Source organism: Chiloscyllium punctatum, chromosome 25, assembly GCF_047496795.1.
Source record: "Chiloscyllium punctatum isolate Juve2018m chromosome 25, sChiPun1.3, whole genome shotgun sequence".
Classification (NCBI taxonomy): Eukaryota; Metazoa; Chordata; class Chondrichthyes; order Orectolobiformes; family Hemiscylliidae; genus Chiloscyllium; species Chiloscyllium punctatum.
The window spans coordinates 68,987,890-69,006,889 of record NC_092763.1 but is presented as its reverse complement, the minus strand read 5'-3'; the positions used below and the strand labels follow the sequence as shown (position 1 = coordinate 69,006,889).

Genomic DNA, 19,000 nt, shown 5'->3' with positions numbered 1-19,000 from the left:
GAATCATTGTAAAGTAATGCAAGTACTTGTCTTTTTATTCCTCTTTTTGTATCTAAGATTTGTACCTAAGATGGTGCCATAAGAGACAACACTAAAACTTTTCATTGTACTTCTGTACTTGAGTGCACGTGACTATAAAGAATATTCTAATTCTAAGAAAGAGTCAACCTTCTTACCTTACCGACTCCCAACCTCAGTGAAGGATGACTCGGTCTCCACTCTCAAGTTCCCTGTTCAGTTGGCATGACTGTAATCAGTTTGGTTTTAGAACATTTCTGCATTCACTCAATGCTATTTTCTTTAGTTAATGTATTCCTGAGACCAGTGAACTGAGTTAGCAGTTTGTTTACTCATTCTTTAACATGGTTTCCTAAGTTCATATGTTCTGAAATTACTGACATTTTCTCCTAAGCAACTAAGGAGTTTTTTCCCAGTTCTGATCATTTTTGGAGATATTTAAACTAATAATACCTTGCCTGTTACAGACCTTTACTCTAAATGAAACTGTATTCTGACTAACATCTTCTGAATGATTCTGGTTTTCCGTGTTACTGGACTCTTGTCACAGGTAATTGCAGTTTTTTTCTCTCCCCTTTTTTTCTCATGCACTGAACTATTCACTACAAGAGCTTTAACGATCTCATTTAAATGCATGTAAATAAATTGCCAGACACACCAGTATTGTTTACAGAACACATCTAATTTGAAACTTAAATCCATTTCCTTCCTATTCTTAATATAAAACATACAATATAGAAATTCAAATCAAACTTGATACTATACATTGGTCATTCTCTTTAGAAACTCAGATCTCAAAAGTAAAATAATTCATTATTAGCCTTTATCACAGAGTTACTGCTCAAAGATATAATTGAAAACACATCAGGTTACAAATGTATGCTAATGGTATTCAGCTTCATGTGACCACCATCGCTCCCTTGGACAGCTACACAGACTCTACTTGTCACACTGATTATCCAATATGCAGTACTGAATGAGCAGAATTTCCTCCCACTAGCTGTCAGGACTACCTTTGGTCCCTACTGCATATTTGGGTGTCCTGACTAATGTGTTAATCTGAGCATAATATTGGAGGATTTTCGTAACACAAATCTGCACTAAGACTTTCAGCTCTACAACATTACTCTATTTTAATTTTACTTCAACACATCTACTACAAGAACCCTCATTCGTGTCGGTTGGTTCTAGACTTCACGATTCAAATGCTCTCCAGGCTGACATAAACTCAAACACATCCAACACAGTCCTTGCTGTATCTTTCAAAACTCAATCACTAATCATACCTGGACTTGATTAATTTAACCCCTACTCCAAAAATATGTTAATTTCAAAATCCTTGTTCTTGTATTCAAATTCCATGACATCACCCCTTTGCTTCTCTATTACCTTCTTTAATCTCCCATGCTTTCAAGATCTCCTTGCTCTTTTAGTCTGGCTTGTTGCACAATTTTAATCATTCCACCATTCGCTGTTTGTTTCCAATGCCCCTAAATCGTTGGTACGCCTTTGCTGAATCTCAGTTCACTACTTATTCTGTTCTCAAGATGTTTCTTAAAACCTCTTTCTTTTATCAAGCTCACAGAATCTTTACAGTGGAGAAGGCAAATTTGATTCAGTCGACCCTCCAAATGAGGATCTCACTTAGTGCCATTCTTTTGCCTTCTCCCCATAACTTTGCACATTGTTCCTTTTTAAATAACAACCTAATGTCTTTTTGATTATCATGATTGAACCTGCCTCTAACCAAAGCCCTTGGCAGTACATTTCAAACCCTAAACATTTGTGTGAAAAAGCTACTCCTCGAATCACTTTTGCTTCTTTTACAAATTAGTTTAAATCCGTGCTGTCCCACACTTGATCGGTCCACCAGTTAGGAACATTTGCTCTCTATTCCTACAATTCAGATCTCTTAACTATTATAGTCAAATCTCCTTTTAATGGTCTCTCCTCCAAGGAAAACAGTCACAACTTCTTAAATCTATCTTCACAACAAATGTTGCTCACTGCTGAGACAATTCTTAAAAACCTCTTAGGATCACAGAGTTGTACAGCACAGAAACAGCCCCTTCCACCTAATTTGTCTGTGCTAATCAGATGTCCTAATCTGACAGAGAGCCATTTGCCAGCATTTGACCCACATCCCTCTGAACCCTTCCTACTCTTGAAACCATCCAGATGCCTTTTAAATGTTGGAAATATATCTGCCTCCACCATGTCCCTTGACAACTCATTTCACTCACGCATCACCGTCTGCTTGAAAAAGTTTTCCCTGGGTCCTTTTTAAATCTTTCCCCTCTCACCTTAAACCTAGATCCTCTAGTTTTGGAATCCCCTACTCTCGGAAAAAGGTCTTGGCTATTCACCCTATCCATGCCCCTCATGATTTATAAAACTGTAAAAGGTCACACCTCAGCCTCTAATGTTTCAGGGAAAATTGCCACAGTCTATTCAGCTTTTCCCTCAATCTCAATGCCTCAGACCCTGGCTAAATCCTTGTTAATATTTTGTGTCGTTTCAAGTTTAACAACATCCTTCCTATTGCAGCCAGACCAGACTGAACGCAGTATTCCAAGAGTGTCCTAACCAAAGTCCTATATAGCTGCAACATGACATCCCAACTCTTATGTTCAGTGCATTGACCAATGAAGACTGTACCAGATGCTTTCTTCAGTACCCTGTGTAGCTGAGGCTCACTTTCAAGGAACTACGAATCTGTACCCCAAGATCTCTTTACTTGTCAACACTCCCCAGAATCCCTACCATCAAGTGTATAAGTTCTGCATTGAGTTTCCTTACCAAAATGCAACACCTCACATTTATCTAAGTTAAACTCACCATGTCACTCCTTCGCCCATCTGACCAAGGTTCTATTGTGCTCTGAAATAAACTTCTTTACTATCCACCACAGCACAACTTTGGTGTTATCTACAAACGTATGAACCATGTTTCTGATATTCACATCCTAATTATTCATATAAATGACAAAACGCAGTGGACTCAGGACCAATCCTTGTGGTGCATTGCTGATCACAAGCATCCAGCCCAAAAAACAACCCAATACTCATTTAGTATCTCACCCACCTCCTGTGGTTCCACACAGGGGCAGCCTTGCTGATCTTTAAGGGGCAATATTTTCTCCCTTTGGATTTTCCTTAACCCTATTTGTCAAGGTTATCTCATGTCCCCTTTTGTCTTACTGATTTCCCTGAAGTATCGTCCGAAATTATACTCCTTGAGGGATTCACTTGATCCCAGCTGTGAACATCTTCCATATGCCTCATTTTTCCTGACTAGTGCCTCAATTTCTCTCGTCACCCAACATTCCCTACACATACCAGCCTTGCCCTTCACCCTAACGGGGTTGGGGGGGGGGCACTGTCCCTGGAAATCTCATTATCTCATTTTTGAAGGCCTCCCACTTTCCAACTGTCCTTTTACCTGTGAATAGCCTCTCCCAATCAACTTTTGAAAATTCTTGTCTATCACCATCAAAATTGGCCTTCCCCCAACTTAGAACTTTAACCCTTTGAACAGGTCTACCCTTTTCCATAACTATGTTAAAAACTAATAGAATTATGACCACTGACCCCAAAATGCTCCCCAACTGACATCTCTGTCAGTTGCATTATCTTACTTCCCAAGAGAAGGCCAAGCTTTGTTCCTTCTCTACTAGTTACATGCGCATACTGAATAAGAAAGTTTTCTTGTACGCACTTAACAAATTCCTCTCCATCCAGGCCCTTAACACTATAGCACTCCCAGTCTACATTTGGAAAGTTAAAATCCCCTACCGTTATAATCCTATCATTCTTACAGATATCTGAATACTCCCTAAAAATCTGCTTCTCAATTTCCCACTGACTATTGCGGGGCCTACAGTATAATTCCAATAAAGTGCTCATCCATTTCTGCACACAACCTTCCTTTTGAAATTTTGTACTATTCTCCTCACAGTTTACAATGTTTCCTAGTTTTGCATCATCTACAAATTTTGAAATTGTGTTTTATACATCAAGATCTAAATCATTAATTTATTTCACGAAAATCAAGTATCCCAACAATGACCCTGGGCAATCTCCACCACTAGCCTTTCCCAGCCTGAGAACTATCTGTTAATTTCTGTTTCCTGTCACTCAGTCTATTTTTCATGCACCTTGTTGTGGTCTTATCCAGGATTTCCACCTTAATGCAGTTCTGAAATTTCGACTCTGAGTCCTTTTACATCACATCAACAGCATTGAGCTCATCATACTCACCTTAAACTCTTGAAAAACTTCAGCAAGTTGGTTAAACGTGATTTTTCTCTTAAGAAATCCATGCTGGCTCTCCTTTATTCACTTGTATTTGTCTAAGTGACTAATAATTTTGTCCTAAATAAGTGTTTCTAGAGGTTTCCCCACCAATAGAAAAATTGATTGGTTTGTAGTTGCTTGGCTCCTCACATGCATTTTTTTTAAACAAATATATAATGTTTGCAATTCTTCAAATTCTGCCACCATCCTTGTGTAAAGAAGATTGAAAAATTATTCTCAGTGTCTAGCAATTCCCATTCTCAAGTCCCTGAGTGGATACATTTCATCTGGTGCCAGGATGTCATCATTTCTAAGGACAGACAGCCTATCCAATATCGCCTCCAAAACAACTTAAAGCAACTGAATTTCCTCCTCTTTTTACCATGGCCTGTGTAGCATATTCCCCCCTTGGCAAAGACCGAAGCAAAAATTTTGTTTAATATCTCAGCCATGCCTTCTGCCAATCCCCATTTTAGGCTCTAATCAGTCATAATCCTTTTCTTACTACCTTTTTATTATTTATGATTACTGCATAGCAAGAGACTATTTTAGCCATCATGTCTGCACCAGCAAAAAACTAAGCCTTATCGTGCTTATCAGCATTTTGGCCTTAGCAATGGAGGTTATGGCACTTTAGATACCTTTTGAAATGAATTGAAGGTTTCAGCCTTAATTATTCTTTGAGACAGTAAATTCCAGACCTTTATCTCCTTTGGGTGAAAATAAATTTCCCTCATCTCCTCTTTAATCTTTCTAATAAACTTTTTTATTCCATGCCCCAATCACTTACTTCTTTACAATGATAAATTGACCATTCTCATTGTGATGAAGGTCTGTGATATTATATTATTATTATTTGGAAATTTGAGACCTAAAGGGGAAGAATAATGTATAGGTTCAACTTTGATTATGGTTCTAAATTGGGTGTTTTAAGACGGGGGAAGAATTGTGGAGATATTCTCCCATTTTCAGTTGAAGGGTTTGTAGTGAGGTTAATGGCATCTAGTTGTTGTGGCTTGCAGCACCTCTTCTCACATAATCAACCACTTTTCACCAATTAATTATGCAACAGGGCTCTGGGGCACCTTTCACAGGGAATCGTGTAGCTAGAGAGGAGAAATATTGTTACTGCTGGGATCTTCTGCCATTCACACAACTGGCACCATATTTAAAGCACACCAGGAACTATATTTCACACTGTTGCACTTAACTATTATCAAGGAGGTGACCCAGAGGAAGCAAAGCTCACTCTCTGTATTACAGACCTTTTTCAAAGAGGAACAAGTGGGCAAGGTGGTGGAGAGGAGAGATGCCCCTTATCCTGTTGACCACCGAACCAAGACCAGATTGAATACAAATAACAGTCTTGGTCAGTGTTGTGTAAAACAGGATGCCCAGCAATGCAGAAACAAAGTCAATGATCTTCCACACTCTACAAGAGTTAAGTGCCATCACCTTCTCTCTGCTATTCCACACTCAACTGACCACTAATCACACTGTATCAATGTACAAGTCTTTTGCCAAGACTCATGATCTTTGACTCCCTATACTATTGGAATCGTGTCCATTCAACTGCTTTCATTAACCTCATCTCCCAAAATTACTAACCCTATCTCTATGCTTCCACGTATTCAATGTTGTTGAAATATTATGGATTACAGAAACCAGATTTAACTTTGGAATAATGGAAGCTAAGTTGATACTCCCAAAAATTGGGTTTGGATCACGATGTGATTAACCCACATTTGTTAGTTGAAATACTGGCATTAGACCAACATCTTGCTGCCGATTCAAAACAATGATTTCTATATGTAGCCAGTACTAACCATGCTGTTCATATTAGCAAGGAGCCAAAAATCATAACTTCCTAACACCACTTAAATCTAGCCTAGATTTTTAAAATGAGGGGTGCATTACCAGCTGGAGCAGGTGATAGATTTCAGAAAAGATGTGAATCTATCCTGGGAAACAGAAGGAACAGTAACGAGAGAGGGCTTTCCAAGGTTTTCAAACACTGCACTGGAGAACTTGGTGGTGCAAGTGAAAAGTGAAAAGTAAAAGTAAGACGAGGAAAAACATTTTCACACAGTGAGTGATTACGGCTGGAATGAACTGCTTGAGAGCAGTGGAAGCTAGCTCAATTTTGTTTTATTATTTATTGACAAGAGTCAACCACATTGCCGTGGGTCTGGAGTCACACGTCAGCCAGACTAGATAAGGATGGCAAATTCCTTTCCTAAAGGACATTAGTGAACCAGCTGGATTTTTCCAACAATTGACAGTGACTTCATGGTCGTCCTTAGACTCTTACTTCCAGATGTCCTTTTTATTGAATTCAAATGCCACCATCTGCCATGGTGTGATTTGAATCCAGATCCCTTCTCAGTTATAGAGGTCATGTGTTTGGAAGGTATTGTTGAAGGGTCCTTAGTGAACTACTGCATTGCTTCATGTAGTTGGTGCACGCTACTGGCATTGTGCATCAGTGATGAAGGCAATGCATATAGAAGGTAACAGTTACCTTGCCAATCAAGCATGCTGCTTTAACACAAAGATGGGTGGAAGGACAAGTAATGTCAAGGAAGCAGGGAGGCTGTAGAAGGGTTTGCAGAGGCTAGGAGAGTAGGAAAAGAAGTTACAGATGGAATTCAGTGTAGGAAAGTGTGAGGATATGCACTCTAGTAGGGAGAATAGATGCATAGACTATTTTCTAAATCATGGCATCACAGAATCCCTACAGTGTAGGAGTCATAAAGTCATAGATTCCTAGAGATGCACAGCACAGAAACAGACCCTTCAGTCCAACCTGTCCATGCCAACTAGATATCCTTACCTAATCTAGTCCCATTTGCCAGCACTTGGCCCATATCCCTCTAAACCCTTCCTATTCACAAAACCATCCAGATGCCTTTTAAAAGTTGTAATTGTACCAGCCTCCACCACTTCCTTTGGCAACTTATTCTATATGTTGTGGTTCTGTTCGCCGAGCTGGGAATTTATGTCACCCCTGTCTAGGTGACATCCTCAGTGCTAGGGAGCCTCCTGTGAAGCGCTTCTGTGATCTTTCCTCCAGCATTTGTAGTGGTTTGAATCTGCTGCTTCCGGTTGTCAGTTCCAGCTGTCCGCTGCAGTGGTCGGTATATTGGGTCCAGGTCGATGTGCGTATTGGTTGAATCTGTGGATGAGTGCCATGCCATATAAAGCCTCAGACGCTTCAGGGCAAACAGCCCCAGCCTATTCAGCCTCTCCTTCAACCTTGGCAACATCCTTGCAAATCTTTTCTGAACCCTTTCAAGTTTCACAACATCCTTCTAATAGAAAGTAGACCAGAACTGCATGTGATATTGCAAAAGTGGCCCGACCAATGTCCTGTACAGCTGCAACATGACCTCCCAACTCCTGTACTCAATGCTCTTTCCAATAAAGGGAAGCATACCTTCTTCACTATCCTGTCTACCTGCAACTCCACTTTCAAGGAACTATGAACCCACACCCCAAGGTCTCTTTGTTCAGCAACATTCCCCAGGAACTTACCATTACCAATGGGTTGTATGGCCTACGTCTGTCCCTATGTCTATAGTTTTACTAGCCATATTATACAATAGTACAGACATACTTTTCACTTTCACTTGCAGTACAAGGTAACATACACCAGAGAAGCATCAGGAATTAGATAGACTGGACACACACGTCTGCATGTCACAAACACCAAGCAAGGGTCATTGCTGACCATCTTGAGAATAACTATTAAGGCCTGGACAGTGACAGAGATGAATGATCTGCACAAAAGGAACTGAGGGCATTGTTACTAAATTTGCAGATGACACAAAGATGGGAGGAAGGACAAGTATTGTCAAGGAAGTGAGGAGGCTGCAGAAGGGCTTGCACAGCCTAAGAGAGTAGGAAATGAAGTTGCAGATGGAATTCAACATAGAAATTTGTGAGGGTATGCACTTTGGTAGGGGGAATATAGGAATGGTGAAAGTGAGGACTGCAGATACTGGAGATCAGAGCTGAAAAATATGTTGCTGAAAAAGCGCAGCAGGTCAGGCAGCATCCAAGGAGCAGGAGAATCGACGTTTCGGGCATAAGCCCTTCTTCAGGAATGATCAGGAAAATAGGCATGGACTATTTTCTAAATCATAGCATCACAGAATCCCTACAGTGCAGGAGCAGACCAGTCTACACTGCCCCTCCAAAGAGCATCCCACCCAAACCCACTGCCCTACCCTATCCTTTCCTCTCTGTAGGGATTCTATGATTCTATAAATGTGCCCCCTGCTTCCAGCTTGTCTGCGAATCAATTATTACTGCTTGAACCAGCAACTTGAACCAATAGCAACAGTACTAACAATAAGTACCAGTTTCTTGCTTTCTAAAGTCGCATGTAGTTCTTCAGCAATCCTTGGCTTTTCAAAGTTATTTTCCCATTTCAGTCCACAACTAATAATACAGAAAAATAAAAAGATATGATATTTACATGGTGCCTAATGAAGTGATCAGCAATTTGTGAAGCAGGATGATGTACATCATACAGGAAGCAACTCATTAGGATTGCCAAAGATTAGGGGCCCAACAGGTATGTGTCCTATATAGTTCAGACATCTGTTGTAATGCTGTTGCCTACTAAACAGCCTCACATCACTGGCTTCTTGCAGTCCCTCCCTCGCAGGTTGAGACACTTATTCGACCTAATCCAGATGTAATCACAGCTGTTCGTTTCATATTGTATAATTTTAATTTCCAGCACAATGGAAGGCAACAGTGAACAATTTTCGGGCAGAGGTTTCAGCCTTTATGTGTCGGTGGAACCCTGAACATTCCCCTTTATGGCAATCATACCCACAAGCCCCATGGGCTTTGTACATGCCCAGGTAGACAGGTTGGATGTGGACATGAGTATGCACCTGGTGTGGTCAAACACTGTCCTCCAGTGAACCTTACTGAAGGTCGTGGACTACTGACAATGATTACGTAATACCCTGTTCCCATCCATTGTTTACCCTATTTCCCCCTTAAAAATGAAATTGCCTCTCTTCACAACTGTCATCACCTCATCCCCTCATTCTACAACCTCCAATATCCATTAAGATGAGTTTCCTGCCTTTCAGACCCCTTTACTCCGGAGCCCACTTTTCTCGCAGTTTTTCTGGACAAACCTGAACATAGCCCACCCCTTAACCTAACCTAACCAGCCAGTCTCAGATGAGAAGTGCCCAGATTCCTATCTGGCCACTATACATTTCCCTGAGGCAATTAACTCTACCCCATTGGACTGGCCCCTATGGAGCCATTTCTTGGACTGCAGAGGCATAGACCCCAACCAAGAACACACCTTCCAGACATCTGACTGTGCAAATTTCCTATTTTCTACCAAGTATGCTGCAAATGATCAATTAGCACCATGTTGCAGTAGTAAGACCAGGAAAGGCACAATGAAGACAGACACTAAGAAAGTAGGTACTGGAGGAAATCATGAGGAATTGAGAGCGGCAAGATTTAATTTAGAAATTTAGTTTGACACATTTATTTTGTGTTTGTCTTTGATGTGCCCTAATGAATATTCACTGACAGAGAAACAAGAATGTGCAATCTTGTTGGGATTGAGAAATTCGGATATGAGCTTTTGGTATCACTCTTTGATGAGTTCATCACTGATAGTCTGGCCAGAAAGAAGCTGTTGAGGTTGCTTCTTTCCTTCTTCATCTTCCTCCTCCTCCTCATTCTTCAGTTCCTGAACCTCTTATCATTTGGTGGTGACAAGACCTGTCCCCTAAAGATAATTAGGTTGTGTAACGTGCAGCAAACTACCATGGACCGTGAGACCAACTCTTCCAAGTATTATATGATTTCACCAGTAGAGTCCAGATTGCAGAAGCATTATTTCACTCCAAAATGTTTTATTCTATCATATTTCATCCAACAACATAGCTTCCATTGTGCACATGCTATAAAAGTGCTGTTGGTGTACACACCAGAGACATGAGCCATGTCATCAGTGGATTTGGTTTGTCCTCAAGTATCAAATACAGCTGATGCAGAATAAAGATATTGTGAGCACTGACAGGATGTGTTAATACACAAGTTGAATGCTGAAATAGTGGAACTGCTTTCAGTTCTGCAATCTGATCAAAACCAGAGGTCACTTTGCTTGTTTCTCTCTGGCAAGACATAATGAAATGAAGTTAGCTTTATTGAAAGGAGAGTGTCCTTTCCCAACAATGTGCCAAAATCCAGAAGACATTATAAAATCACCAACTTCAGACTTGGAGTTAGCCAAATAACATTTCATCGCCATAGTCACCTTGATAAAATTCTTTGGTGGTTGAAGTTGTTGACTGTACAGCTGGCAGCAAGGCAATTCCTACAGCAGCGCAAACATCTCACATATTGTTGCTTGCTGAATTTCAGTTAAGAAATTGCTTCCTGAACATAATGGACTAGTGTAGTGGACAGCGACGTCGGTTACCTCAGAGTACAATGGATATTGATCAGATGGGCTAATGGGCTGAGGACTGGCAGATGGAGTTTGGCTTCGATAAATGTGAGCTGCTGCATTTTGGAAAGGCAAATCAGAGCAGGACTTAAACACATAATGATAAGGTTGGGGAGTGTTGCTGAACAAAGAGACTTTGGAGCACAGGTTAATTGCTCTTTGAAAGTGGAGTTGCAGGTAGATAGGGTAGTGAAGAAGGCATTTGGTCGGTTTTCTTTTATTGGGCAGAGCACTAAGTACAGGAGTTGGGAGGTCATGTTGCAGCTGTACAGGACATTGGAAAGGCCACTTTTTAAATATTGTGTGCAATTCTGGTCTCCCTCCTATCGGATGAATGGTGTGAAACTTGGAAGGGTTCAGAAAAGACTTACAAGGATGTTGCCAGGGTTGAAGGATTTGAGGTACAGGGAGAGGCTGAATAGGCTGGGGCTGTTTTTCCTGAAGTGTCAGAAACTGAGAGGTGACCTTATAGAGGTTTATAAAATCATGAGGAGCATGAATTGGATAAATAGACAAAGTCTTTACCTTCGGGTGGGGGAGTTCAGAACTAGAGAGCATAGGTTTAGGGTGAGGGGGGAAAGTTTAAAAGGGACGTAAGGGGCAATGTTTTAACATTGAGGGTGGTGCGTGTAAGAAATGAGTTGCCAGAGGAAGTGGTGGAGGCTGGTACAATTACAACAGTTAAAAGGCATCTGGATGGCTATATGAACAGGAAGAGTTTAGTGGGATATGGGCCAAGTGTTGGTAAATGGGACTTGATTAGGTTAGGATATCTGATCAGCATGGGTGAGTTGGACCAAAGGGTCTGTTTCCGTGATGTACATCCCTATAACTTGATGTGGCCTCTTGCTGACAGCCCTCATACTTCTTCAAGCAACTTGACTTGCTCTCTGTAATCACTCATGGCTCATTCTATGTCTAAAAGTACATCCATGTTTGAGAGGAAATAATTTATGCTGACATCTTGAAGTCAGCAAAGGTAAGCACCTGCCATATCTTTTCTGCAGACTTCCACACTTTAAAGAACTATGGAAAGCCCAGCACTTATAGAATTGTAGGAACAGCCAGAATATATCAACCAGCAACTAATTCATAAGTAATATCTAGCATGTGTGTGTGTATTTGTGTGTGTGGAGGGTGGTGTTTTTGCTGTTGGGTGAGATTAAGAAGGTCACAGGCTTGTAAAATAAAATGCAATATATGGTTTCATACCACAGGACTGACTGAGACTCATCTCTCAGACTAGAGGTTTCATACTACTCCAAACTACTTAATGTTACACCTGCCTGCTCTGCATACATTCCATGATGCTAGCACCCTCATGAATGCGATTTTCAGAAAGGTGCATACACACATTATACATGATTTTGATCCTCAAACAGCATCTGCAGCAGTATTTACATTTGAACAAAAAGTAACATGGAAGAGACTTAAGGATGACTTTTAACAACGCATGCAGCACATACATATGGAAAAAACAGAGCTATGAAATTTAATGATATCAAATCAACAGGAACCATTCAGCTCAGTGAACACCAATCTGGATAAAAACACAATCTGAAACAATAAGGCTCTACAGAAACTGAGGTTTCTCTCTTTATTGGCTACCTAACTTGCTGAGAATCTCTAGCATTTCTATTTCTATTCCAGATTTCCAGAATCTGCAATATTTTAATTTTGTATTAATCTGGATAATCCAAGGTACTGCTATCAAATCAGGATATTAATAACAATGTACCTTCAGCTGCTCTCTTGAAGAACACCTTGCAACTGCCACAGGTGAGTGCTCCATAATGACATCCTGATGCTTCATCTCCACAAATGAGACAGGTCTTCTGAGGTTGAAAAAAGTAGTCCATCTGGAGACCAAGATTCCTTGTATTATCCAATCTTTAAAACAAAGAACACATAAGTCTAGGAGTGTCTGCTGTAAAAAGTTGTAAATATCTGTTAGAACAAGTTAGGATGATCAGAAATGCTTTACGTTAACAATGTCAAGTTCAGTTCTCTTAAATTGCTTTCTATGATTTTTTTCAACAAGTGTTTGTTGATTGTATTCTCTAAGTTTAAACGATATCCATGAAAACATTAAACCAACGGCCTTAAGAATAAATTGGCTTCAATCTTTATGATATCATTGTCTACAGGAATAGTGCCAGAAGACTAGAGGATAGCAAATGTTTTTCCCTTGTTCAAGAAAGGGAGTAGAGACAACCCTGGTATTTATAGACCAGTGAGCCTTACTTCAGTTGAAGGTAAACTGTTAGAAAAGTTATAAAGGGGTAAGATTTATAATCATTTAGAAAGGAATAAGTTGATTAGGCATAGTCAACACAGTTTTGTGAAGGGTAGGTCGTGTCTCAAAAACCTTATAGAGTTCTTTGACAAAAATGACCAAGCAAAGTTGATGAAGGTAAAGCAGTTGATGTAGTGTATATGGTTTCAGTAAGGCGTTTGATAAGGCTCCCCACAGTAGGCTATTGCACAAAATACGGAGGCACAGGATTGAGGGTGATTTAGCAGTTTGGATCAGAAATTGGCTTGCTGAAAGAAGGCAGAGGGTGGTGGTTGATGGGAAATATTCATCCTGGAGTTCAGTTACTAGTGGTGTATCGCGAGGATCTGTTTTGGGTCCACTGCTGTTTGTCATTTTTACAGACAACCTGGATGAGGGTGTAGAAGAATGGGTTAGTAAGTTTGCAGAGGACAGTAAGGTCGATAGAGTTGTGCATCGTGTGTAAGGATGTTGTAGATTACAGAGGAACACAGATAAGCTGCAGAGCAGGGTTGAGAGCTGGCAAATGGAGTTTAATGTGGAAAAAAGTGTGAGGTGATTCACTTTGGAAGGAGCAACAGGAATGCAGAGTACTGGGCTAATAGTAAGATTCTTGGTAGTGTAGATGAGCAGAGAGCTCTCTGTGTCCAGGTACATAGATCCATAAGAGTTGCCACCCAGGTTGATAGGGTTATTAAGAAGGCATATGATGTGTTAGCTTTTATTAGTATAGGGACTGAGTTTGAGAACCATGAGGTCATGCTGCAGCCATACAAAACTCTGGTGTGGCTGCACTTGGACTATTGCGTACTGTTCTGGTCACTGCATTATAGAAAGGATGTGGAAGCTTTGGAAAGGGTTCAGCAGAGATTTACTAGGATGTTGCCTAATATGGAGGGAAGGTCTTACAAGGAAAGACTGAGAGGCTTGAGGCTGTTTTCTTTGGAAAGAAAAAGGTTGAGAGGTGGCTTAATTGAGACACGTAAGATAATGAGAGGGTTAGATAGGGTGGACAGTGAGAGCCTTTCTTCTCAGATGGTGATGGCTAGCACGAGGGGCATAGCTTTAAATTGAGGAGTGATAGATATAGGACAGATGTCAGAGGTAGTTTCTTTACTCAGAGAGTAGTAGGGGTGTGGAACGAGCTGCCTGGAACAGTAGTAGACTTGCCAACTTTAAGGACATTTAACTGGTCATTGGGTAGTCATTTGGACGAGAATGGAATTGTGTAGGTTAGATGGGCTTCAGATTGGTTCCACAGGTCAGTGCAACATCTAGGGCCGATAGGCTTGTACTGCGCTGTAATGTTCTATGTTCTAATAAACTGCATTATTTAATTTTGATCACTTAAAAGAATCCCTCTAAATTTGTCAGGAACTGGAAAGAAAAATATGTTGAAATTTTAATGCATTTTCGACACACAATATTTATGCTGAAGTCAACTAATTTATTAAGATTCTGCATCCACCAATTACATCTCAGGCTGTTGGGGACACAGAGTATTCCTATATTAATGATTTCATGTGAGAAATAGTTTTGTTGCTCTAACAGTCAATCACACTTTAATTATGGGGAAACTGAAATCATGCAAATTAATGCTAAAGTAGAATACCCAAATTTCCAACTGCAAGTGATGGTCAATATAATTTGCAGCTCTAACCAACCACCCCAATCTCCTGTTGATGCAAAAAAGAAATGCAAACCGAACAGCAATTTGATTTAGACACCATCTTTAAGATCGGCATTTCTGAGGATCGATCACTGAGTACAAGTTAACACCTGTTAAATAAGAAAAGTAAAAGCGATTAAGGTATCTATTAAAGTATTTAAGGAGTAAGAGAGGTAGAGGGTTTTAAGGAGGAAATTCTACAGCTTAAAAGCTGGACAGTTGAAGAAATGTGCTAAGGAAGGGATGAAATAAATCTGTGATGTACAATGGGTCAGATCTGAAGGAGTGGAGAGGTTGTCAGAGGAAAGGAGTACTAGAGAAGTTACAAAGGTCAATTAAGGAACACCCACGTGTGCGTCTGAAAATAATACAAATTTGAAGTCAGTCACCAAGTGCATGGAGGCAGGCATTTAAAGTAAATAAGGTTATGTACAGCGAGCCAAGAGAGAATTGTGATTGTTTCATCTAGTGGGAACAAATGCATCCATGCAAACTTCAACAGCAGGTACAGAGCCAAATGATTTTAGAGGTGGAAATAGGCTGTTCTGCTGATAGAGACAATGTCAGGCTCAACTCAGAGTTGCATAATATACTAAATTTACCAAAAGTCTGGTTTAAACTTGGAGAGTGGTCATGGCAAGGGATGGAATTCTTCAAAAACAGTTTGCGTCAGTTCACTGGAGGGAATCTCCATTCATCTAATCCTGACAAATTGTGTTAAAAATCAGAGGGACTGGAGGGGTCAATGAGGATGGCAGAAAGTTTGTGTAAAATGTAATCAGCACATAGAACCTGATATTGTGTTCTCAGAAACACATAGAAACAGAAATTGATGGAGAAAGCAGGTCTGGCTGCAGCAGTGGAGAGACAACAGAGGTAACATTTCAAGTTTAGTGATATTTTTTCAGAACTGTACTGGAAATATTAACTGTTTTGTTTGCACAGATCCAGTCAGATGTGCTCTACCAATTTCAGTTATTATTGTCTCAGATCTCCAGAATCCGCAATGCTTTGCTTATTACTGTTGTACTTTTAAATGTTGTCATAGGACAGTCTCCTGATCTTCACTAGAGGTGAGAAAGTAGGTGACAGAGTGGAAGCATCATAGGTCTATGGATAAGGAACTGAATCAGGTTTCAGGAGCTAGACAATTAACAAAGGAAACACTGAAGAAGCAAAGGGTGCTCAAATATATCAAAGGTTGCAGACGAGAAGGAACAGCTTACTATTGTCACTCTTATCTGCAACTTTCTTAAAATGTAATTTTAGAACTATGCCTCAGTGTCTTGTAGAATCCTCTTGTTATTCTCACAGCCTCCCAATTTCAATTTCAATGAGCTATATGACGAGGATAAAGAATTAATGAAGTGGTTTCCTGTTGTCTTCCTCACATGTAATTAAAAAGAATACATAAGATTTCTTGAAGAAATATCTACTCGTATTTAGTCGCTTTCTCTCAAAGTTCTAGCTCTCCTGCTGTCATTGAATATTTGCTGGTTTTCCTATTGGACATGGCTCATAACCCTAAACATGGGATTCTTTCTTTGACCTTTGTTAACAAAATGAACAAATGAACTCCGTTCAATCCAATGGTGGGGTGAAAATCTAAATGGAGAGGTTAAAATAAGCAACTGACACGAAGATAAGCACAGATGCGGGATCCAGAAACACCATTCAAGGACTCCAAACTGAAATGGGAAATGGGAGATAGGGCATAACATAGTAGGACAGGCAAACGTTTTTGATGTGGGTTGGCATATTTAATGAAGAGTGGAAAAAGCTGAGAAGGATTCTGGAAATAAAGTTTAAGAAGCTTCCCCTCTAAGCCCATGCTGGTTCTTTCTCATGCTTGTTTCAGTAGCAACTGCTATGGGAAAACTAAGACTTTAAATCTTGGTTCTGTGGGAGTTTGCCTCTCCTGTTCAGGATGCTTCTGTTGTTCCAACTTAAAAATACCTAAGGGCTCACAAGCTGTTAATGGGCTTTCAATAGACAGCTTGTCACCTCTGATTCAAAACATTTCTTCAAAAACAAAGGACAAAAATAAAGCCATAGTATCATCACAGTACATTGGTGTTCCAAGTTAAAATTCAAGTCTATTGATTGAGGGAATAAACAAAAGGTAATATAGCTCCGACGTTTGAATAAAAATGAACTAAGTGACGTGAACAGTCGCAGAGTGATTACATTTTTAAATAGCCAGGCATGAAATATAGATGTTTTCAAGTTCAAAGGCAATAAATTATATCATCTGAGGAGTTTCATTTCTCAGTCTTCTCCTTTGTTTTGGAATACTTATGGTAAATGAGTGTACCTAACAAAAACACTCGTCCATGAACAATATACTTTAGTATAACTTTAGAAGTTTCCACCCTAGGAAGACAATCAGCTTTCTTAAATAATAGAAGTTTCTTGCTTCTGGGATAATTCTTATCAATATTTACTGCCCAGATCTGGAAACAGTACTGCAGGCAAAATCACTTCCAAGTTCATGTCATGAACAAGAAAGTCCAGGATGCTATTTGCCTTGTTAATCTGCTCAAGAAAATATTAAAACAGAAAGAAAGATCAATAGAACTTAATTAAAAACCTAGTACCTAAATGCACTCATTATTTGGAATAAAGTTATTGAGCATACAGCATAAATGCAGACAAATGGGTATGATCTTGTGGGGATCACTGAAACATGGTTACAGGAAGATCAGGACTGGAAGTTAAGTATCCAAGGGCACTCAGTATTCCCAAAAGATAAACAAAAAGGAAAAGGAGGTGCAATTGCTTTATTGATAAGGATAACATGAAGGCTGTCTCAATAAATGATATTGGCACTTGGGACCAAAATATTGATTAGAGTGGTACTGGAAAAGCAGAGGAAGTCAGACAGCATCAGAGGAACAGGAAAATCAACATTTTGGACAAAAGGCTTTCATCAGGAATGAATGCTAATTCCTGATGAAGGGCTTTTGCCCAAAAAGTTGATTTTCCTGTTCCTCTGATGCTGTCTGACCTCCTCTGCTTTTCCAGTACCACTCTAATCTTGACTCTAATCTCCATCTGGTAGTACCCACCTCCATCTACCAAAATATGGCATCAGTCTGAGTAGGAATAAAATGCAAGGAATAATTTACATGCCCTGGAACAGTACTTCCAAAGTAGGGCATATTATAAACCAGGAGATTATAAAAACAGTGAGACAGGCACAATCGTAATTATGGGTGATTTGAACATTCATATTGACTGGATTAATCAATTTAGCAAGGGTAGCCTTGAAGAAAAGATTGGCAGAGTATGAGGGATTGTTTTATAGGACAAAATATCATGGGAGCAAACCAGAGAACTGGCTATTTTAGATTTGCCATTATGTAATGAGAAAGAATTGAGTCACATATACAAGTTTTAGTGATGGACAAAAGTAACTGTGCAGGCCTGAGGAAGGAGTTGGCCCGAGTGGACTGAACAAAAATACTAAAGGACAAGATAGTTGAAAACAGTGGCAAATGCTTACATTGATATTAAATACCTCTCAAATTCATGATAGGACAAGGAATTGTGAAAAGGTAATAAATGAAAAGGTAATAAATCATCAATGGCTTAACAAGGAGGTCAAGGATAACAAAGGCAAAAACTAGGGCACATTTAGTGGCACTCTGCAGGACTGGGAGAACTTTAAAGCTCATCAAAAGGTTATTAAAAACAAAATCAAAGGAGCCAAGGAACAACAAAAGGAAACAAGCAGAAAACATAAGCATTGATAGCAAAAGCTTCTATAAGCATACAAAAGGAAGAGAATAGCAAAAGAAAATGTTGGCCCTTTAGAAGATGAAATGGCAAAGACAGAAATGGCACAGGTACTAAACCAATATTTTGACTCTGTTTTCACAGTGGAAGTTGACAATTTCTTCCCAAAAGTATAGTTACTACAGAGGGACTTGGTGAAATTACTATAACTAAGGAGAAGGTATTTGAAATAACTCCACAGATGCTCGTGTTGTCACCAAATCATGCCTTATTTACATGTGTATATTACATGACACTGGTCCGACTTCCTCAGAATCAGAGTGAACAGAATCTCTGACACTCCTGTTTTTTTAAATTAGTTCTGAAAACCTTCCCTGAATTGCAAAATAACTCAACAGAGACCAGTATCCCCAGTCACTAAGTCACTCTGTATATACACATGTGGAGAGTCCTTGACAGTGATCCAGCTCCCTCAGTGTCAGGTCTCAAAGTGAACAGAATCTCTGACA

The 19,000-nt window shown here is 39.8% G+C and overlaps 1 protein-coding gene across 1 annotated transcript in view; it reads right to left on the bottom strand.

Moving 5' to 3' along the window:
* ar (androgen receptor) overlaps positions 1-19,000 on the bottom strand; it is a 224,729-nt gene that overhangs the window by 125,910 nt on the left and 79,819 nt on the right. Inside the window, exon 2 of the mRNA XM_072595478.1 lies at positions 12,548-12,699. Coding sequence (XP_072451579.1) covers positions 12,548-12,699 — 152 coding nt within the window. The remainder of the gene's footprint in view (positions 1-12,547; positions 12,700-19,000) is intronic.